The sequence below is a fragment of the Musa acuminata genome, chromosome BXJ3-2, assembly GCF_036884655.1.
Source record: "Musa acuminata AAA Group cultivar baxijiao chromosome BXJ3-2, Cavendish_Baxijiao_AAA, whole genome shotgun sequence".
Classification (NCBI taxonomy): Eukaryota; Viridiplantae; Streptophyta; class Magnoliopsida; order Zingiberales; family Musaceae; genus Musa; species Musa acuminata.
Window position 1 is genome coordinate 25,616,410 of NC_088350.1, and position 23,141 is coordinate 25,639,550.

A 23,141-nucleotide genomic window follows, 5' to 3' on the forward strand; every position below is an offset into this window, starting at 1 on the left:
AAACACCCCCTGAATACTTTATGTAATCAATGTGTAAAGCAAGTCAAGTGTTAGGTTGGTGGAAGATGGAGGATTAGCAAGGGATTAGAATGACAAGGCACTTCAAGTCTCAAATGCTTTTATGACATGATTGGGCAACAGATGAGGAGTGAAAGAGAATTAATTGGCATCACCTCCTCCCCAAAAATGTTCTTGTTTTCAACAGCATGATGCTACTTGTTGCCAACTTATCATTGCCAATATAACTACCAATTCCATGTACATCATCCATAGCATAACTTGATGTCACCAATTAACAATCAACCAGCAAAATTCATGCAATTTAGTAATTAATTGAAGCTATTAAAAACTAAATCATTCCTCATGTAGAGACAATTTTTTTCTTATTATTAAAATTGTTTTTGCCAATGACATAAATAATTCACAAATGGAAAGGGTGAATATTTCAGTCCTCAATATGTATGTAATAAAGCTAAAGCTAATCCCCATAATTATTAGCTTGGTAAAAATCTAAATCTGGCTCCAAAATTTAACCACTAGATATGTGATTGTATAGAGAGAATTACTATTTCTTATTTGATTTAGTTCTTTTTCTTTAGCTTAACAATCAACCATATGACAAAGATAAATTAAATTATATATATGCATATGATTATGCAAGTCTAATTAACCATAAACAATATTATATATATATATATATATATATATATATATCACTCACGTAATTACAATTCGAGGGGTATTTTTTGTACTGTACTCTGCAGCAGAGCAGCTGACACCAAACGCTCGTCCTCTCAATCAATCTCTGAGAGAGTGAGAGAGGAGTAAAGCGAACGCCAAGTCCAACTCTTCCACCAGACGCGACACTCCGTTAGGAGTCGATCCCACTTTCTACGTCGACCGCCGCACCCACCCCCGCGTCCATCCATCGCTATAAGACCCCACCGTCGTGGCCATTGCCCCTCGTCGGTATCCCACGTCGGTCGAGTTTGGAGATCCTCGGAGGCGCCGGTGACGTGCGTTCTTGGAGTTGATGCGATCCTAGTGCCTCCGGCCGCTGCTTGAAGCCCTTCATCGGGTCTTCGGAACTCTTCCGGCGCTCGATTATCCCGCATTGTGGATATCCGTGACGAGTCGGTTGAATCCGTGCTTTTCTTGTTAAGGGTTTTGGTTACGGAGCGGATCATCCGGTGGATATTTGGATCGGGTAGTTGTTGGTCGCGCTTCGATCTTGATGTGGCCTATAAGATGTGATGTTTATACATTTTCTTTTCTTGGAATTAAAGCGGTATCCTAGAATTTCTTTTGAAATCTTTCAGGGGTTCGAGGGTTGGGGATTGCGGGGAAGGTGAGCTGCAGAAGGAGCTGATAAAGGAGATGCTTTGCTGGGTCGAATGATGAACTCCGATACTCCTCTCGATTACGCCGTGTTCCAGCTCTCCCCCAGGCGGTCACGGTAAGAACGTTCGGTCAAAAAGGGCTTGGGATTTCATTTTCTGGCAAAATCTTGCAAAAAAGAGCACTTTTTGCAGGTGTGAGTTGTTCGTCTCGGGAAATGGGAAGACCGAGAAGCTTGCATCTGGTTTCTTGAAGCCATTCATTGCTCATTCGAAGGTCGCGGAAGACCAGGCTGCTCAGGCAGGCAACTCAATAAAGCTTGAGGTTGAGAGAGCGAAAAATAGCAGCTCATGGTTCAAAAAAGGAACTCTTGAAAGGTCTGTTTGAGTTAATTCTGTAATTTCTCCTAGTAAAATTCGAGTCTCTCAATCATATTCTGTGATCTGTGATGTGCGGTGCTCACCTGGACTATTAGTTGCTTGGAAAATAACACTTGTTCAGATTTCTTAAGAGTAAATGTGGGCTGTAGGTTTGTTCGGTTTGTCAGTACACCAGATGTGTTGGAATCAGCCAATACATATGATGCAGAGATCGCACAGTTGGAAGGGGCCAGGAGAATATATTCACAGGTAATGCTCTTGACTGTTGAACATATATATTTGGAACATAAAGCAAATTCCTTTTGCCATTGTCTGAACATGCACCACTTTCTAATCCAGGGTGCTGGAGATCCGCTTTCTGGGGCATTGGGTATGCTTAGTTTTGTTTTCTATTCTAAATAGTGACTATTTCTTGATGAGATAATTTACACTAGAGAGTTCTTCCTGTTTACGTTTTCTTATTAGTAGTAGTAGCATCTAGTGGAGGCCTTTGAATCAGAGTCATTTTTTCCTTTATGAGATGGAAAATTACCGAATGAGATCTCTGTGCTCTGGGTGTGTGTAACATGTGTTAGATATGTGATATTTATGCCCAAGCATTCTGCAAGTACCTATGCACACTCTTCTGCAGGCAGCTTTTATACTATCCAATTAATCTTCAGAACCATTATATAGCTTTTATTTTTTATCTTTCATCTTTGTTTGTCTAAATTTGCGGGTGCAGACCATATCCAATCATCTAAATAACAGCAAGATAGCAAAGAAAAATTATGATTTGCTATTTGGACATAATGCATTGACGATCGTTAGCATTTGGTTTGGAAGGTTATTCTTTGAAATTTTAATTATCTACGTAAATTATGTTGTTAATCAGAATATCACAGTACTCTAAGAACCAAATATTTGAAATAGCAGTTGTGGAAAATGCCATACTGTGGATAATCTCTAACATATGCAGATAGTAGATCACCAAACAACCACCATAATACTATGATTACCAAACTGTAAGTAATTAAGATTGCATATAGTGTGGAATTGAAGGATGAGAAATGTAAAGTGTAAATGATAACATGTAGTGATTTGCTTTCTGAAATGCAATATGTTTCTGTCCCTTATCATTTCATATTTAGTACCTTTTTGCTCCCACCTTTTTCTCTAGACTAGCTTGTATTCTACAGTATCTCCAATGATTATCAGCAAAATAACTCATTGTTATGGGTATTCCCCTGATTGATATGCCTGATATATCTTTTCTGTATTTCTGTAAAATTTCAAGCATTGTTTCCTTTTGGAAATCACTCATGTTTGGCTTCTTTTTTTTTTCTCTCTCTTTTTAACATGTAATTTCTCTCTAAGCTGCATTTCTTGTTAACTTGAAATTTTTGGACTTTAACTCAGGTGAAGATGACACAGCTACTGAAGCAGCTGTGGATACAACAAAGTAAGCTTATCTTCTAATTGCTTAAACTGAACAAGTGACAGTGAAGTTGTCAAATTATTTGTAGTGGAACTGGTAATACCAATGAAGTCATCGAATTACTTGTAGCAGAATTGGTAATAATATTTTTAAGTATATTTTGTTTTCTTTTTTCTGATACCTTTGATCTGACATCTTTGTGAAATTGAATGAGTGATGGACCATAAGTCAAACTATCAAATTAACAATGCAGATCCAAAATAACCTATATATTGATTTAATGCTGATTCTACTTTGTCTGTTCAATAATCTGGAGAACATGCTGGTAATGGTCGTGACTGTTGTAGCGTATTACCTAGGTAATGAGCATAAGGTGGTTAGATCTGTAATGGAGAAAATTACAACTCAGTTATAGATGAAAATGGTGTTAAATCTGGCACATGAACTGATATTCTGAATATCGTAGTGGTGTGTTTATAGGGAAGATTTTAAATAACATGAAGAAAATTGTGATCAGAGTGTAATTAAAATTGCAGTGTATTGGGCCTTACCACAATTAGCCAATGGAATTAATTGACATACAGTAGGACTATAGCACTGGGGATGGAACGAATCTACGCTTGTAAAATACTAGTTAAAGAAACCCTGATGATTAAAGGAGCATCTCTTAGTTAGGATGACAATTGTGAAGAATAGTAATAATTTTGTTAACAATGAGGATCACTGGGAATACAGAAGAGCGAGGCAAAGATGACAATGTTCTGGTGGTCCTAGTGGGTGCATGGTAAAAGAGTCATAATGTCAAGATTGTGATGCAAGAGGCAAGTTAGGAGATTGACAAATAAAAATGCCTGTGAAGTTAATCTCATTAGGCTTCTGGATGTCTTTTCTTCATTTATAAATATCAGAGCTTCAAATAGTTCCATTTGTCCTTTGCCCCTTCTTTTAACCTTCATTAACAAGAAGATACCTTCAAGTTTTTCTTAGTCTATACTTTCATGTCTTTTCATCTCAACTCAACTTCCTTGGTTTCTACCAAACACATGATTATTATTAACTCTTCTCCTTGCTGTATCTGAAGCATAAGAATGAAACTGGATCTGCTAAAAGACAGAACATTCAACAGAGCAAGTATATGAATTTCATGTTGATGAATTAAATGAATGATATTCCGATGTTGGGATTAAGCATAAACTGTAGACATATAATTCAAAGAAGAAAAATGGTCTACAACAGATCAAAATTTAAGCAAGCAGTTTTGCAATGTATAAAAAAAATAAATCTCAATGTAACAAGAGTAGAGTTTTTACATTATGATGAGAATTGAGAGTAACCTTGCCTCTAAGTCCCAAAATAGTTTATTTAAGATGCATCATATTGCCATGTGTCGTTAAAGAATTTAACAAACCAAATTAAGGATGTCAATCGCTAGAATGAATTGCAACTTGCAAGTAATCTTTAAGTGATTAATTTGGATCTTGTGCTTGACTGCACCACTGCAGGGTGTTAATTTCAGGCAGAGCCATAAAAATTGAGGGTTTAAAAGATTATTAGACTCTTTCCAATTATGATCTACTATATCATTTTTGTTTAAATCTGCAACTTGATTTTTTAAAATTTTCCAATAGATGTCAAATTTAGGTTCTGAAATTGGAGTGTTCCTTGTTCAGTGGAAATCAGAATATTCAATGAGTGACTCCTTTGTTGCTTTGTAGGTTGCATTAACCTAATGCTTCGAGGCTGAAAATTAAGTGAATTTGGAAGAGTAAATCACTAGCAAATAAAATGTAGTTCCTGTTTCTTCAGCTATTTAATAACTGACTTTTTTTGGTTTCCTTCACAGAAAGGAGCTTATAAGAGCCATTGATGTGCAGCTTATCACTCTTAAGCAAGATCTGGCCACAGCTTGTAGTCATGCATGCTCTTCTGGATTTTCTGTTGAAAATGTCTTGGACCTTCTATTCTTTTCTGAATATTTTGGTGCGAATCGTCTCAAGTAAGTTCTGGAACTTCAAATCCTATATTTCATGTTTTTCCAGCTAAATGAAATAAAATCTTTGATTTGACATATTTGGCCGTCGAGACAAAAATCAGTTGTAGTTTGTCTCTTCATGCATTAATATATCACTACTCTAATTCACTGCCAATTTAGCTCTTCTGGGCCTTACTGGCTTGAGCAAAAGGCCTCCACACTGGTTTTTTGCTGTGAATTTTTGTTTATATTTCAAAAATGCTGAAAATTTTCTCACTTTTTATCGCAATCAGTGGAACAACACACATCTATGTTATAGCACTTTGTATGTGACACTGAATTTATTAAGGTTGTAGGGGTTTCTTGTACCACTGTAACAACGAGCAAATGTGCTGGGTGTTTGCCCTTTCTTTTGTCATATATAAGACTTAACTGGCAAAAGTTGGACAATCATGATGATCTGTATAATGAAGTTGCATACCATAATGCTGACAATTTATTTCATTAATTTTTAAATTATTTTATATATCTTAAAATTATAAGGGTCTCTTTTATAAGTTCAGGTTCTTGATGTTGGATAAGTTCTGAAATAAATCTTCCTTTTTGTTTGCGTTTGGTTTATCAAATTACCCTGTTTGTCATATAAAGTTTATCTAAACTGACAGTGGTGATAATATTCATTATACAACTTGCATGACATTGGCAACAGCGAGGCATGCAACAATTTCATTTCGCTTTGTCAAAGGTGCCCTGAACTTATTGATCACCACCAGCAGTCACAATCTCTGCCTCCACATTTGAAAAATCTTGACAACGGGAATGTTAGATCCTCCTCAAGCTCAGACATGTCAATAGATGAACCAGTAATAGAGCACATTGGTGCTGGTATACCACCTGATGGTGGTGGTCTTCAGGTTGACATGCCTAGTATTAGTCAACCGTCACTGCTGAATACAACAAAGTTATCAGGCACATCTCAGCAGGTCAAGCTCAATGGGCAGCACTTAAAAGGGGCAGTATTGGAGAATATTCCTTCATCAGCCAATTTTCCAGCTCAGCAAGACGGAGGGAATTTTAGGCAACTTAGTGTGAAGGACCGGATCAACCTCTTTGAAAGCAAACAGAAAGAACAATCAGCAAGTTCTAGAAATATCAGCACAGAAGGTGTTGTTAAAAGGGTAGTATCAGGTAAAGGGGAGCATAGGAGGCTCTCTTCTGATGTTTCAGAGAAGTCAGTATTGAGAAGGTGGAGTAGTGCCAGTGACATGAGCATTGACCTTAGCAGCAGCAACTGTAAAAGTTGTAATGACCAGACAGAAAGTGGGAGTACTGCTGGAACTCCTACATCTGTCAATTTGCAGCTTCAGTCAAGAAATAAAACTGAAGAGACTGATGCTACTGGTTTTACCATGACATCACAATGCTGGTTGGATCTTAAAGAAAGCACCACAGGAACTTCTGCTTCTTCTTTGTCATTGTCACAGTCACAGTACAAAGGTTTTCAAGGTGATAGAGATTGTACTGAGGATGAAAGCATCAAGTCCTCGACAACTAAGAACAGACCAGTCTTGGAGAAGGGGCAGGGCACATGTGACCTGAGTACTTCTGCCAGCAGGATGGAGTACTGTGGATTGGGTGATCAAGATGCCTTTTGGGCCAATGCAAAAGGTTTTTCAGCTGGAAATAGTGCTAGCTCAAAAGATTTTGCAGCATATCACATCCAATCAAAAGCAGAGGATCATTTGCAAATTGAAGACCGGGCAACTTTGCCAGACATATCAAAAGCTTCATCAGCTGTGACTGAGCAGGTTAGATGGAAATATCGAGAAGGACTGCAATCCCAAACTAGGGAGGCTCCTTATGGAGCAGATGCTGTTGGGTTAAAGGATCAAACAAAGGTAGCTAACCAATTACAAACATTTGGGAGAACAGTAGATCCTGTCGGGAATACAAAAGGTTGGTCACATTCCCAGGTTCAGTTTGAAGATTTATCAGTTTTGTCTTCAGAGGGTAATCTTTTGGCTTCGCAATCTCAGGGAAAAACATTTCCTGTTGACATAGAGGAAGCAGGTGGAAGAAATGCAGCCGCCTCTTCTGCAACTTCTGGCTCTTCTCTACTTGTAACAAATGATGGTATCAATCACCAGGGAATACACTGGCATCAATCATCTGCTTATGAGAGAGGTGCAGATGAAATAGCTGATACTGAAATAAACCACATGTCTGCTTTTCCTGTAAGGAAGACCAAGGAAAAGATGGATATAGTTGAACCACCTTCTGCACATTTGATGGAGCAGAATCAGGTGGTGAGGTCATCAAAAGGAATTCAAGCGTTAAATGATGAATTACGTACCAAGGCTAATGACTTGGAAAAACTTTTCACTGAACATAAGCTTAGAACTGTCACTGAGCAAACAGCTTCCTCTCGAAGAAGCAGACCTCTGGATGTCCAGGAGGATCGTGTTCCGGTGGTTGTTGAGAAAAGAAATGCAGTGACACTTTTTGATCAGTTGCCTGAGAACCCTCTGAGGGAGACTTCTAAGTATGATGTAGACTTTGATGCCAATTTCCTGTTGAAAATGGTAGGCAACGTGGAATATGGTAATAATACAAATCAAAAGCTTAGTACACAAAGTTCATCAGATGATTTCAGAGGAAAATTGTACTATAAATACATGCAAAAACGGGATGCAAAACTAAGGGAAGAGTGGGGAACAAAAAGTGCTCTGAAGGAAGCAAAAATGAAGGCAATGCGTGACAGCCTAGAATGTAGTCAAGCTGTGATGAATTCCAGATATTCAGGATCTGCTGATAGACAGAGTACAAGCTACACTAGTCGCCGTGCAGAAAAGCTGAGATTTTTTAGCAATTGTTTAAGAAGTAAAAACCAGGTATGGTTTTCTGGTAATGGTCCTTTATTGTCATGTTTATGCACTATCTAGAGTTGCCACCCTATCACTACATATTAATCTTCAAGAATTTTCATAATGACATTTTTAGATCTTGATGGATATTGTTGGTCTGACATTGCAACTCCATAATAATGCTCATTGAGCCTGAAAATTGAAACTGTTCATTTTTCCTCCCTTTTATTTTCCTACTTGAGTTCATGTGGTTATATATGTAAAAATATACCAAAATATTTACTGCAGATATCTTCTTTAGACAGGAGGGAACTAATATGAATTGATCAAGGAGATAGAGGGAAGAAGAAATGGCATCATAACTTTGTATGAATCTACTTATTTATAAATTATAATTAAATTATTTAGCTTCCCTTTTCCATGATTGACACTACTAATGTATGTCTTCTAATTTGTTATTTCTGTTAGGTAGCTGAAGATCACTCATGACATTTTTTGGAATGTGGGTGTGATTATCTCTTTATTAAGTAGCAAGAAATTTTTTATTTCTTTTGTTTTTCCTTGTGCATATTTCTGTTGATGATCATCTGTCTGTTGTCCTTACTGCAAACATATTGTTCAGGTAGTGACCAGTTAATTTTCCTACTATAGATTTTGGCTAAATGAAAAATCTTATTTTCTGGTATCAGGCAATTGAGTCTGTTGAGGAAATGAAAGATCCGGAGGAACCATGTGAACAATTTGGTCATGGTCAAAATACATCCCACAATGATCCCTTTGATGATAATTCTTCTAAAGATACTAACTCTGTAAAGCTTCCATCTAAGAAAACTTTGTCTTCTTCCACCCTGCAGACCATAGAAACTTCAGTGCCAAAGCTTTCTGTAAAATCTACCAAATCAGTTTCCGTAAAACACAGAAGTCAAACTGAAAATCCTCTTGCTGAAATGCTCCCTGACTTCTCTGACTTCAGAAAGGAAAATGCAAAACCATCTGCAGCAAATAACAGGGTAAATTCACGAGAGAAAACAAAGATACTTTCTCGAAGCAAGAACATAATTGCGGAGACTAAACTTGTCAAGGAAGAGAAGCCACATAGGTCTCAGTCCATGAGAAAAAGTACCGCTGGTCCTGGTGAATTCAAGAGCCTTTCTCCTCTCAATTCTGGTAGCACTGATTTCACACCCTTAGATTTTTCCAAGGGACAAATGGATGCCAATTTTATGAACAAAGTGCAGAAGAGTGGGGAGTTCAGAGCAATCCTCAGGAAAGAGAAAGGTACAGTTCCTGGTTTAGGAGCCAATATATATAAACCTAAAGCTTCTAAGGTCTCTGAGGTGAATAAGAATGGAGAGGATTCTAAGGATATATTTCATAGAGAGGACTCACCTGGCCTAGTTAAAGATGTAATGGAGGTGGAAAAATCGTCTGCCGAAGGAAATGCTGAGGCTGCAGATTTTCCTGTTGACTCAGATAGCGAAAATCCAAGATACATTGAAGAATATGAAGGCAATGATGATTTTGGATCAAAAAATGATGCTAAAAAATCTCTATTCCAAGAAGCTTTCGACACAGTTCCTGTTTCTCCTGAGTTTAGTATTTCTTCAGAAAATGTACAAGAGTCATCAGGTCCTCAGTCATGGAACCCATGCCTCCATTTATCTTATGTATATGAGGTATCGGATATTGATGCTTCTGTAGATTCACCTGTAGGAAGTCCAGCATCATGGAATTTATACCCGCTGAACCAAATAATGGAGGCAGATGTTTCTCGAATGAGAAAAAAATGGGGAACTGCTCTAATGCCTATGATTGTTGCTAACACATCCCAACAGTCACACATGGATGCCACAAAAGGGTTTAAACGAATATTGAAATTTGGGAGGAAAAGTAGGGGTATGGACAATCTAGTCACTGATTGGGTGTCTGCTTCAACAGCTTCCGAAGGTGATGATGACACAGAAGATGGTTGTGATTTAGCAGCCCGGCCTATGGATGACCTGAGGAAGTCGAGAATGGGCTACTCACTTCCTTATGATGTGTTCAATGGTGGAGAAATCTTTCCTGAAAAAGGTATCTCTCTATTCCTATTTGATAGTTTATACTCATTTTTGATAAATGGAATTTTGGTGTACAACAAGTATATACACTAAAATTGCAGTTCCTTTGATTATAGTATTTTTAGTATTTTACTGCAGTCTAACATATTCTAAATCAGGAATTTCTGTCTTGCTTGTGCCACTCGGTGTCTTGTGGCAAATTCTGTTCCATGTCAGACAGCAAGTACTGGCCCAACATGAAAATATAACTTGCTGTTGATATATACCCCTTACATGTTTTGCTGGTCGAATATCTGGATTCCTCTTATTGGTCTATTACTTAATTTCAAATGGGGTCATGGTTGATTACTAATGTTTCACCCCTTTATTTCACGGAACTTCTTAAAGTATTTACCCATGAATGTGATCCTCTCCTTTGGTGTGTAGCAGAGATTGCCATAGGGGTGGACAGGTGCTGCAGAGGGAGTAGCTTATTTCATATCTCTCCTATTTCTCTTTCTCCCTTTTCTTTTTATTCTTTTGATTGGTACACCAACATCTTTACAATAGTGTATTATGCCATATCTCTGGCACATATGGTACCAGTGGCCAGTTGGCATGGATGTTTCCTGTGAAAGGGGTATTCTTCTGAACAACCTCCTCTAATAATCATTGTTAGATATATTGCCTTTTAACTTCTGCTTATTTGGCCATGCTTGAGTTCCATAAGGTAGACAGCTTGTCTAGACAATCTCTCCTCTTGTTTCATGTTTCTCACAAGTTATTGGTTGCCTATGCGATGCCTTTTTCTTTTATAGTCACTGAACTTCGGAAGCCTTCAAATACGAAATTCCCAGCCCAGATTTCAACTAAATGAAATCACAAATTTTCAGTTTAATGCATAGTTTCTCATTTTTATTTTCCATATTTGAGAGCCATAGATTTTAGGATGAGAAGATAAGGCTCAAACGTGGGAGATACCTGGTGGGTATCTGACTAAACCTGAGGAATGGCAGCTTGTTTAAGCCGCAAATGGATAGCAGTCATGTAACATCTTGAGCTGTTATGATGATGTAAACATCAAAAAGATTTATGTTCTCGACCTTCAAATGAACATATACTCCATCTAGGGAAGTGTATGCTAATACAAACTATCTAGTTTTATGCTTGAAGTACTGCTAATTGCTTGCTCAGATGATTGATGGCAATCAAAAACCATCTTCTCTTGCCTTTATTTTGTGCAATAACTATTTTGGTGACATCTTAATCTATTCCTTTTCTTCTTACTAGTGATGGCATATACTTGTGGTCTCCATTCTACCTTTTAATACTGTTCATGTCTAAAAAAAAAGCTACGTAGATTCTGAATCCAGAATCTTTCTGTTATGCTAAATATTGTAGCTGAACATGGTTTGTTCAGTGCAGTTCAATCATTTTGCCACTTCATTCCAAACCGTTCTGTAGACTTCAAATTGAGAGAGGATCATCAAACTGGAAGCTCCCTGAAAGGTAACAAGGGTCCTGTTTAGAGCCTCGACTGAACATGATTTAAGTTTTGAAAATGTACACATGCGGACACATCTGACATCTTTGACTATGCTGAATGATAAAATCATTATTTTCAGTGTTTACTGAAATTTTTCCTGGAATATCGAATTGACTTCTGTGACATTGCCTAAATATTTGCAGCACCACACTCTTTCTTCTCTCTATCTTCATTGCGGAGCAAGGAACTCAAGCCTCGGTGATACTGGGTAACCTAGTAGCTTATGGCTTCAGTACATATTATTGCAATTTTTCTGTAAACGCAATGTGGTTTCTTTGTTGTGTTATATGTTATCCTTCCCTTCCCACTTTGTTCTTCAGTCGTGATGTTTTGTTGTAGAATTGGATGTCTAGAATCTGCTAGGATAACTTGCCAATTGGCACGGCGATGTTGTTTGGCCTGAGGTGTCATCCTTTTTCCACTTGTAGCATGCCATGATATATATATATATATCAAAATCTGTTAGAAAAAGACCAAGAAAGAATGTGGCAGTAAGCAATTGATTTGTACAAATGAGAAAGAATGATCGGTGCTATTCTGTTTCTTTCTTTCTGTCATTTGTATTTATGTCATCAAAGACATCCTTTAGAAAGCTGATTTGTCTTTGTTCTTTGCATTTCAGAATGTTATGGCTTGAAAAAAAAAAAGATTTATTGCTTATTGATTATGACCACAAAATTGCCCGTGAGCAAGATATTGTTGCTTCTTCTTTATTGATGGTCACTGAACAAATGGAATTCATCTATCATCAGGATGGATAGTGTCATATGCAAAAGGTGTGCCATTTGTGACACATTCTTCTTCAGATCTGATATGTTACCCCTTAGTTTCTCATACAGAAGAACTGCTTGTGTGATTACAAAATGTCAAGGCAGGCTTGGCCATGTCACTAAGGGTGTCAGCTGAGCATGTCCCCTGTGGACATCTGGTGTTCTTGGACTGTGAGCCGAGCACATCAAATTGACTACTAACAATTGGCAGTCGATTGGAAACACTGAAAGGTTTTGTTGGTTGAATTGGCACTTTGATTAGTCCCAAAAACTATCGAGAGAACATTTGTTGGAAAATGAACACAGCTACATCTGCCGGCAGAGCATCGCTAGATTTGACTAATAGAAAATTCTGTTGTTTTGTTCATCGTTTGTATAATTGCTGCAACATCAAATGCTTGTTCCAAAAACAGCGGTGCCACCAAAGCCTTCATGCTCGTTGACTTCATCACATTCTCCGACTCAAATACTTTGTTCTATATTAGCCTCACACTGCATGCTTTGTTCTCTCCTCCCATCAAATCAATTCCTTCACAGCTGCTTTCCCTCCCTCCCTGTCTCTTCCATGGCCGGCTTCTCCTTCGACGTCAGCCGCAGTTCCCACTCCCGGGGTCGCTCTGCCCTCCGTGGCCACCATCCGACGCCTTCCTACGCCCGCAGCCCCGCGCCGCGCGGCAGATCCCCCTACCGCGACGACGTGTCATGGCAGACTTCGGCGTCGTGGCAGTTCGAGCCGAGCAGGTGGCGCGAATTGAGCGGGTTCGGCGCCGCCCTCAGCCCGTGGACTCCGGCCGACGACACCCCCGGCAGCAACCACAGCCGCACCATCTTCCGCCGGTCGGCCAACGATTACTACGTTTCGCGGGCCGCGGATCCTCGGTCCCATGGTCCGTCGGGGCAAGCCAGGAGGCTGGAACTCCGCAGCCATGTCTCGACCACGAACTATGATCGTTCTGTCGAGCTCAGTAAGGCCAATAATTCATCTGTTTTGGTGGCCAAAGGGCCATGGAATCCAGCTGAAAGCAACTCCTTCGATAGCCAAGATGAATTTAGCCTGTTTGGTTACAGTGCACCGACGACAGCAGCTGCTCGGCATAACCGAGTCTCTTTCAATATCGATCATTCATCGAATCATCAGACACATCATGATGTATCATTCTCGCATGATAGGGAAGAACACCGTAGGCATGATATGAGCGACGACAGCAGAGAGAGCGATGACGATGGTGATGATGAGGAAGCAGTACGGGCGAGTCGGCCGGTCGGCCTCTTCAGCTTGTTCAAGTACTCGAACGCACTGGACCTGTTTCTCATCTTCTTGGGTTGCGTTGGATCATTGATCGGTGGTGGATCACTTCCCTGGTACTCTTACATGTTCGGAGATGTCGTCAACAAGATGGCCTCTGAGTCCGGAAGTCACATGATAAAGGAAGTCGAGAGGGTACGCAGTTGCGGCTTATAATACCATACAGAACTCTTTAGCTCAAATATATCGTTGATCTGATGCTGTTCTTCCTTGTGTTCAGATATCTGTTTACATGGCTGCGCTTGCGGCGATAGTGGTCATCGGATCATATATGGGTAAGAGGTGGAAATCGACAGATGAGAAGACGGATGTCAGTAAGAGCGACGGTGATCCGTAATACTGATATCAGGTAATTTGATGTCTGGCTGCAGAGATCACCTGCTGGCGAATGGTGGGTGAAAGATCGGCGCAGAGGATTCGACGAGAGTACCTGCGAGCTGCGCTGAGGCAGGATATCGGGTACTTCGACACCGAGATGAGCACCGGGGATGTGATGCTTGGCATATCCAGTGACGTTGCACTGATCCAGGAAGTGATGGGGGAGAAGGTATTGCGGCTAAAATAGACACTCTCAGCTTGTTGGTGAAGACAAGCTCCGATATTGCTGACATAATTGATCTGGACGTAGGTGGCACATTTTGTCCACCACATCTTCACATTCATCTGCGGCTACATGGTGGGCTTCCTCGAGGCATGGAAGGTGGCCTTGGTGGTCTTCTCCGTCACACCAGTGATGATGTTCTGTGGCATCGCTTACAAAGCCATCTACGGCGGCCTCGCCGCAGCAGAAGAGGTAAAAGACACAGTACTATCATTGCCTCTATTGGCATCCACAGTGAGAGTTTTATCTTTGCGATGGCTGCCAGGCTTCCTACAGAAGAGCCGGTGATGTAGCTCAGCAAGCAATCACCTCGATCCGGACCGTGCTGTCGTTCGTGATGGAGGACGAGATGGCGGCCAAGTACGAGGAGCGGCTCCAGAAGTCTGCACCGATCGGAGTGAAGACAGGGTTTGCGAAGGGTGCGGGCATGGGCGTGATTTATCTGGTGACCTACTCCCAGTGGGCTCTGGCCTTCTGGTATGGGTCATTGCTTGTGGCCAAGGGGGAGATCACCGGAGGAGCTGCCATTGCTTGCTTCTTCGCTGTCAACGTAGGTGGAAGGTACTCGTTCTACCCGCTCTCTGCGTACGTTCTTGATCGTGTTCAATCTGAATAGTATCTTCCTGAAAGCAAATACTTTGTTGCAGGGGATTAGCTCTGTCGCTGTCGTACTACGCGCAGTTTGCACAGGGCACGGTGGCAGCGGGGCGGGTGTTCGAGGTCATCGATCGAACACCGGAGATCGACCCGTACAGCTCCGACGGGCGAGCGCTCGCGTCCGTGAGAGGTCGAGTCGAGTTCAGAGGCGTCGACTTCGCCTACCCTTCTCGGCCCGACACGATGATCCTTCGCGATCTCGATCTCACGATCCCTGCGTCCAAGACTTTGGCGCTCGTGGGCGCCAGTGGCGGCGGCAAGTCCACCATTTTTGCCCTTATCGAGAGGTTCTACGATCCATGCCGAGGTAATGGCTCGCTCAACTTCATCCATCCACTTCACATTGCTGAGCTCAGAATCGTCATGACTTGTTGCTACCAGGATCAATCCGCTTGGATGGTCATGATCTAAGAACCCTAAGGATCCAATGGCTGAGGGAGCAGATTGCGCTGCTAGGACAGGAGCCCGTCCTCTTCTCCACTTCCATCCTCGAGAATGTGATGATGGGCAGAGAAGACGCGACCAGGAAAGAAGCCATTGCCGCCTGCGCCGCCGTAAACGCTGACACCTTCATTTCCGGCCTTCCTGAGGGCTATGACACGCAGGTGATGCTCCATTCTTTTGTAGCTCTGTAACAAATGAGAACAATCCGAAGCTTAATACTTTCCGTGATCTCGACACAATCGGCAGGTAGGTGAACGTGGGGCTCAGCTCTCAGGTGGGCAGAAGCAGAGGATTGCACTGGCCCGGGCCATGATAAGGAACCCTAGAATCCTCCTCCTCGACGAGCCCACGAGCGCCCTCGACCCGGAATCCGAGGCCACCGTCCAACGGGCCATCGACCGCTTCTCTGCCGGCCGGACCACCGTCGTCATCGCCCACCGCCTGGCCACGGTCCGATCTGCCGACACCATCGTGGTCCTCGACTCCGGCTCCGTCGTGGAGTCGGGCCGCCACCACGACCTCATGGGTCGGGCCGGGCCTTACGCTGCCCTAGTAAAACTCGCCACCGACAACACGAGCATCAATGCATCCAAAGGTAGCATTGGACCAATCCGGCCCGGCTCATTCAACACGGCTCAGTACAAAAGCTTCGACGTCGAGTCCGCCACCCTCGTCTCCACGCACAAGTGCGTGGAGTCCGTGAATGGAGTGGAGGAACAAATGGACACACAGAGGCCTACCAAGACTAGCACATCAGATATATGGGGTCTTCAGAGGCCAGAGGTCCCAGTCCTCCTGCTTGGGTTCATTCTGGGTATAACAGCGGGTGCCATTTTCTCCTTCTTCCCGTTGCTGCTAGGGGAAGCTCTCCAAGTCTACTTCCAACCCAACACCAGCAAGATGAAGAGAGAAGTGGGCTACCTCGCTCTCGCCATAGTGGGCCTCGGCGTCGGCTGCATCCTCACCATGACGGGCCAACACGGCCTTTGTGGTTGGGCAGGCACGCGGCTCACGATACGCGTCCGCAACCGCCTGTTCCGCTCCATCCTCCGGCAGGAGCCCGGGTGGTTCGACCTCGCCGAGAACTCGACCGGCGCGCTCATCTCGTGGCTGTCGGTCGACTGCGCCGCCTTCCGGTCGATGCTTGGCGACCGGCACTCCGTCCTCTTGATGGGACTCGGCTCGGTGGCCGCCGGGCTTGGCGCATCGTTCGCGCTCGACTGGAGACTGACGCTCGTGGCGATGGCCGTGGCGCCGTTCACCCTCGGCGCCAGCTACTTCAGCTTGCTCGTGAATCTCGGGCCGAGGTCGGACGACGGCGCCTACGCGGCGGCCAGCAGCGTCGCCGCCGGGGCGGTGTCCGGCGTGAGGACGATCGCGGCCTTCTCGGCCCAACAGCGGATCGTGTCAACGTTTGACCGCGTCTTATCGGAGCCCATGAACAAGTCCATGAACAGGGCACATCTCATGGGCCTCGGTCTTGGGCTTTCGCAGGGAGCCATGTACGGTGCGTACACCCTGATCCTATGGGCCGGAGCCCGCATGATGAAGTCGGGCTACTCCAGCTTCGGGGACGTGTGCAAGATATTTCTCATCCTGGTCCTGAGCTCCTTCTCCGTAGGCCAGCTCGCGGGACTTGCCCCGAACACCTCCCGTGCGCCGGCGGCCATCGACCGCGTCCTCCGCATCATCAAGCGCCGGCCGTCGATGATGGACACCGAAGGGCCGCATAAGGGGCGGCGGGTCGAGGGGGGTAGGCTGATGGAGGTGGAGCTGCGGAGGGTGACGTTCTCGTACCCGTCGCGCCCCGGCGTGGCGGTTCTGAGGGAGTTCTCGATGAGGGTCAGGGCGGGGAGCACGGTGGCGTTGGTCGGGGACAGCGGGAGCGGCAAGTCGACGGTGGTGTGGCTGGTGCAGAGGTTCTACGACCCGGAGGCGGGGAGGGTGGTGGTGGGCGGCCTGGACGTGCGGGAGGCGGACGTGAAGTGGCTGAGGAAGGAGTGCGCGTTGGTGGGCCAGGAGCCGTGCTTGTTCGGCGGCAGCATAAGAGACAACATCAGGTTCGGCGACCAGAGCGCTTCTTGGGCGGAGATCGAGGAGGCGGCAGAGGCGGCCCACATCCATAAGTTCATCTCCGGACTACCTCAAGGCTACGAAACCCAGGTAAGACGCCATCGCTGCAAGTAGACATTCCAAGATTCCTTTTGCTGCAATCTTCCTGGTTCTTTCTTCATGGTGGCACGACGCTGACGCAGGTAGGGGAGGGCGGGGTGCAGCTATCAGGCGGCCAGAAGCAGAGGATCGCGATCGCGCGCGCGATCCTGAAGAGATCAAGGATCCTGTTGCTGGACGAAGCAACCAGCGCGTTGGACGTGGAGTCCGAGAGGCAGGTGCAAGAGGCGCTGCGGAAGGCCTCGAAGCGGGCCACCACGATCATCATCGCCCACAGGCTGGCCGCCGTCCGGGACGCCGACCGGGTCGCCGTCGTTCGTGACGGGACCGTCGTGGAGTTCGGGAGCCACCGATCGCTGCTGGAGAACCACGTCGACGGGGTTTACGCCGCCATGGTCCGCCGCGAATCGGAGGCCCAGGCACTTGCTTGAAGTGAGGCGTAGAAGCTCCAGCGAGCCTGGCAAGTCTTCTTCTTCCTCTTCTGAAGAGTAGCCTTCTCCATGTGTTGTGGTGCAAGGTTGGCTGACGACCATGATCTACTTGTTAGCAGCGCATGAGCTGCCTTCCATGGGCCATTTGGCCATTGTCGGTGATGTAGCATGTAGTCGTGATGCTGTAAGAACATACTCCTATATCAGTCCAAGTCACTTTTATCTGTTTCACTCGACGATTTATATCTTGAAGAATAATACCTCTTTCAGAAAATAATACAGAAAACAAGAAGGAAAATAGTGAAAACTACAAGTTAACAAGCTGCATAAAGGACATAACATATCAGGAATTGACAAAGGTCATGACTAGGAATTCAACACAAGAACTGATACATTCATAAGAACATGTTTTTTCATTGTCTTCACAGGTAATTGGATTCGGTTAATCATAATTGTTAACCATGCATAATATATTTGCAATCTATGCAACAACCATTAATGGCCATATATTTTGAACTAGACAGGAACAATGAAAATAAATAAAGCAGGTTCAAAAGCATCTCCCAAGACATTCACTGCCCTAGTCAGAATAATGATAAACTCAAGTCCAAAAGTAAACAACATACTGATTCACGCAAACAATTCTGGTCCTCCATATCCTTCATCGTTATTGGTTTCCAAGAGAAAGTAAATGACATGTAAGGAAAATAACCAATTGTTCTCCAAACAAGGAGATATACATATAAAGCAGAACAGCAGGAGAAAGAGTGCCATCTTTGGGATGCTTGTTTTTCTCCCTATTTACAGAGCACCTGTGGCTAAGGTCCAAGTCCCTCAGTAAAGACTGCCCTCCATGGGCAGCTCATCAAAGCTCCATAAGTTCACATCAGCCAGATCACCCTGAGCTAATTCACCACCAAATAGGGAGTCGATTGACAAATCAGAGCTTCCCTCAAGGTACGGAAACTGCATGAAGTTCGCGTATGGGTCGAAAGCAGATAAGTCTTCAGATAGATCGACCGGAGTGGTCTCTTCTTCTGAGACTTGCACTCCACAATTGTCTTTCAAGTTCTTCAGAGACAACAATCCATTGTCAGCAGTGGGAACTTGAACTGACAACAATCCAAAGTCTGGATCACCACAAGAGTTACTTCCCTCATCGGAATGAAACTCCATACCTTCACCAGGTGCAGATGGTTCTTTTGTTGGCAAGGTATTCAAATAGACAGGCTTAGCCAACTCCTCTTCCAAGTGGCTCATAGTAGAATAGAGATCACAACACTGATCATTCTGATGGTTGGACTGCTTAAATTCACACTTTTCTGACGGATTTGGCACATGTGTTCTTAGAGCAGTAGGTTTTGGGATGATCTTTTTGGAACCTGAGCTTGCTGCTCTGGGGAAGTTGACCTTGGCTTTTTTTCCTCGAATCCTCCTAGCTTCGGCGTCATAGGCTCTTGCAGCCTCTTCAGCAGAGTTGAATGTCCCAAGCCAAACACGAACTCCTTTGTGGGGATCTCTAATTTCAGCTGCCCATTTGCCCCATGGACGTTGGCGGATTCCACGGAATTGATTCTTTCTCTTCCTTTTGGCTGACTGAACTGCAGATCCACTAAAATCTGCTGATTTTAGAGTGGTTGAGCGCTCTGCAGTGCAAAGAGAATAAGAGATGAGGCTTATGTTATGTATTACTAAAATTAACCAACAAGATCATCCTGTTTTTAATATTCGATAACATCTACACAAAAAATAAGGTAATCCATATCACTTGGAAGCAATCTCTCATTGTTCTCCACACAGAAAAATTATTCACTCAACAGACAATCAGATTAATGAAGAAAAGTGACCATGATTGTGCAAAAACATCGGCCCTTAACAATCATTAGAATTTTCCTTTTCTTACCTTGTTAGATGTGAAAACCTAACACATTATGAGTTGCCTCTTTGTAAACATAAAGGTAGTTCCTGTTGATCCAAGCATCTTGTGGTGATATTCTAGGCAATTTTGGTTCTCAAATTCAAGATTACTTGAAGTGGATCTGAGTTCTATCTCGTATGCACAGTTGCGAACACTATAAATCAAAATTTGCAGTTGCCTGAAGAAAATAACTGCCTCTTTCTTCATGAAAGAAAACAGTAGCACTACAAGAATCTAAGAAACACACAACTTTTTGAAGAGTAACATTCAGTTAGAGATTACAAGTCCTTTTACCATCGATCTGAAATCTGAAAGCAAGAACCTAGTTTTACATATCATTGTGTTTTTTTTACATATATGCCAATAAATTAGTGACATTATAATATTTCAAACAAAGTTCAAGGAACAGATCTTACTAGAACTAGTAATATTATACTGTCAAAGAAAAATCCAAAGTATAAACCCCAATTTTCATTCTTGTTATCTGCTCAAAAGACAGAAAAACCTCAATTAATATTATACTGTCGAAGAAAAATCCAAAGTATAAACCCCAATTTTCATTCTTGTTATCTGCTCAAAAGAAAGAAAAACCTCAATTAATATTAAACTGTCAAAGAAAAATCCAAAGTATAAACCCCAATTTTCATTCTTGTTATCTGGTCAAAAGAAAGAAAAACCTCAATTAATAGTATACTGTCAAAGAAAAATCCAAAGTATAAACCCCAATTTTATTCTTGTTATCTGCTCAAAAGAAAGAAAAACGTCAATTAATATTATACTGTCAAAGAAAAATCCAAAGTATAAACCCCAATTTTTATTCTTGTTATCTGCTCAAAAGAAAGAAAAACGTCAATTAATATTATACTGTCAAAGAAAAATCCAAAGTATAAACCCCAATTTTCATTCTTGTTATCTGCTCAAAAGAAAGAAAAACCTCAAATTAATGAGCATATTCTCAGTAATCAGTAATCCATACGTGAAGGAGAACCGATTTTTTTTTTAAGATGATTTTCCACAACAAAAAGGCGAAAAACAAATAATCTTTATGGCAAAGATGGCAATAATTCTCACAAGTTTCTTCTAATTACCTCGAGAGAAGCAGGGTTTCGACCCAAAACCGAAGCATTTTACACCGACCTCATCGATCTCCTCCTCGTCATCGAACTCGTCCTCCGACGACTCATCATCAAACTCCTGGAAATCGGCCTCGAAGTCGTCCTCGGCCTCCACCCTCCGCTGTTTCCCCCACCTCTTCCTCCCGCCCGGCCACGGATTCTCCGCCGTCACCCGCCGCGACGCTGCCGCCGGTATGAACTCGGAGATGATCGCTCCTCCACACATCTCTCGGTTTCTCCTCTTTTCTCTCCTCTCGCACAAGAACGAAGCAAAGCAAAAGAATGCCTTTTCTCGGACAGTTGCGGTGGCGGTTTTATATCAAACGGCAATTGGGATGGTGGGAAATATTATAAATAATAATTATGTAAGAATATAAAAATAAAACAATAAATAAAACAAAAGGGAATTCGGATAAGCATGGAGTAGAGAAATGGTCCTTTGATGATTCGTCTCATGGGTGGGGCCCTGTATCTGCCCAATTAGGGTCAAATCAGATTGGGCTGCGAACTTATTAGGTTAAATGATCTTAATCATATGTCGATGCTCAATGCTCATTTAAAACATGAGGAGGAAGAAAGTAAGAGATCAAAACATATTCACATGATCTAAGTTTTGACTAAGGAAATCAAAACATATGGTCTAAGGTTAGTCGTAAACAACAACTAAGTCTTTATTATATATATATTATATTACTAACAGTGGTTTTTTACATCTCTCTCCCTCCCATTAATATTTTTTTATAAAAAATCATAAATATTATAATTGAAAGTATATTAATATTATTTAAAATTTCAACTAATAGTAACAAAAATAGCTAATTTACTTAAATTCAAGGAAATAGATATTAAAAATTAATTATTTAGGAGGGATGGATATGTAATTTTGGCTTGCTATTGCGAAGCGACCTCGAACGCCGTCGCCGCGGAGACGAAGACTGTGTTGGTCGTCAATGGCGGCCCGGGGCGGGACGCGTAGTGCAGCGTGTGGATTGATGCGAGCAACCACAAGCGACAAATGCGCGCTACGACTTCGGGGCGAACGTTGGAGCTGATGCTGGAGAGCAGATGCATGCACCGAATCCGCGGTAACTCCAAGGCAAAAGGTACAGGAGGAGGAAAGCGAAAGGCAAGGAGGTCGGCAGTGGGAGACGGCCGTGAGACAGCTCTGTTGACGTTGGACGAGTTGGGCTTAGGTGAAGTTCCACTATTGCTTCCTGTTACTGTAGAGCACGATGATGCAATAAAGGATCATCGCCATTGTTGAGGAGAGGACGAAGCTGGAATCAACCGAATGCTGATGTAGCTCATCGTTGGTGGTCAGATATTTTCTGGTCTCTCATCTCATCTGTATGTACTAATCTTGGAGGATTGTTGCAGACCTCACAACTCGTGTGCAGAATTACCCTTTCCCCAAGCAAAGTTGCTATCTTAAACAGTCATCTCAAGGAACCAAGTATTGTATTTTGTTTTCTAAAGTTGTGCTTTGGAGAAGAAGAGGAAGACGAGAGTGCCTTGGAAGCATCACACATCATGATGACTTCTATCGCTCTTAACATCATGATGACGTCTATCGCTCTATCGCTCTTAACCTAAAATCTGTAATCATATTATTATGAAATATTTTTTATATAAAATCAAATAAATTAGATAAATTATTAGAATAGTTTCTTTGATCAAGATTATCTCGTAAGAAATTTTATTTTAACTGAACTTCATTTCTATTGATTAATAATTATTATCAGAATCCAATCATATCTATAATATATCTTAATTAAATAAGATCACATAATCTAATATATTCTATGACAATAGCCAAAGCTTCAAATAAACTACAGAAACTAATGAAATGAACTTGAAGTTTTAGAAATGAAACTACAACAATGAACTAATAAGGAGCAATGAACTAATAAGGTGTAAAAAGACTGAGAAAAAAAAATCATAGACTAAAATAAATATAAAAAAAGAGGGAAGTAATATATTTTATATAAAACAAATATTTATGAAGACTAAATTAATCATAGACCAAAACCTTCATGCAATTAAATCAAAATAACATCAATGGAATAGATTCAAAGAGTAAAGGAAATAATTGGGGCATTCCGAGAATTGAACTCGGGACCTCTCGCACCCTAAGCGAGAATCATACCACTAGACCAAATGCCCTCTTGTTG

At 42.4% G+C, this 23,141-nt stretch overlaps 3 protein-coding genes and 1 non-coding gene across 6 annotated transcripts; 2 read left to right on the forward strand and 2 right to left on the reverse strand.

Moving 5' to 3' along the window:
* Positions 1 to 798: 798 nt before the first annotated feature.
* On the forward strand, positions 799 to 12,153 carry LOC135585987 (uncharacterized). Of its 3 annotated transcripts, none has more exons than XM_065138623.1 (11): positions 799 to 1,207; positions 1,320 to 1,456; positions 1,533 to 1,715; positions 1,868 to 1,967; positions 2,058 to 2,088; positions 3,117 to 3,159; positions 4,979 to 5,131; positions 5,817 to 7,998; positions 8,661 to 10,044; positions 11,431 to 11,519; positions 11,700 to 12,153. In XM_065138623.1, exons 2-10 carry the CDS (start codon positions 1,395 to 1,397, stop codon positions 11,472 to 11,474), a joined length of 4,182 nt encoding a protein of 1,393 aa, XP_064994695.1. In that variant the 5' UTR covers positions 799 to 1,207; positions 1,320 to 1,394; the 3' UTR covers positions 11,475 to 11,519; positions 11,700 to 12,153. The 3 variants fall into 3 exon arrangements, with proteins under 3 accessions (XP_064994695.1, XP_064994693.1, XP_064994694.1); XM_065138621.1 differs by having other exon boundaries at positions 11,436 to 11,519; positions 11,700 to 12,152; XM_065138622.1 differs by lacking the exon at positions 11,431 to 11,519 and having other exon boundaries at positions 11,700 to 12,152.
* A 738-nt stretch (positions 12,154 to 12,891) lies between these two features.
* Positions 12,892 to 18,168, forward strand: LOC103976404 (ABC transporter B family member 19-like). Its single transcript, XM_009391596.3, has 9 exons — positions 12,892 to 13,767; positions 13,853 to 13,907; positions 14,004 to 14,179; positions 14,261 to 14,425; positions 14,499 to 14,794; positions 14,881 to 15,197; positions 15,272 to 15,495; positions 15,581 to 17,497; positions 17,590 to 18,168. The coding sequence occupies exons 1-9, from the start codon at positions 12,892 to 12,894 to the stop codon at positions 17,935 to 17,937; spliced, it is 4,374 nt and encodes a 1,457-aa protein (XP_009389871.2). The 3' UTR covers positions 17,938 to 18,168.
* Positions 18,169 to 18,563: 395 nt separating this feature from the next.
* On the reverse strand, positions 18,564 to 21,361 carry LOC135631805 (ethylene-responsive transcription factor 1-like). The gene is made up of 2 exons (XM_065139724.1): positions 20,944 to 21,361; positions 18,564 to 19,583 (listed from the first exon to the last, which is right to left on the reverse strand). Exons 1-2 carry the CDS (start codon positions 21,194 to 21,196, stop codon positions 18,772 to 18,774), a joined length of 1,065 nt encoding a protein of 354 aa, XP_064995796.1. The 5' UTR covers positions 21,197 to 21,361; the 3' UTR covers positions 18,564 to 18,771.
* A 1,700-nt stretch (positions 21,362 to 23,061) lies between these two features.
* On the reverse strand, positions 23,062 to 23,133 carry TRNAP-AGG (transfer RNA proline (anticodon AGG)). Its single transcript has one exon. It is a non-coding gene; the product is annotated as a tRNA-Pro (tRNA).
* Between the last annotated feature and the right edge of the window lie 8 nt (positions 23,134 to 23,141).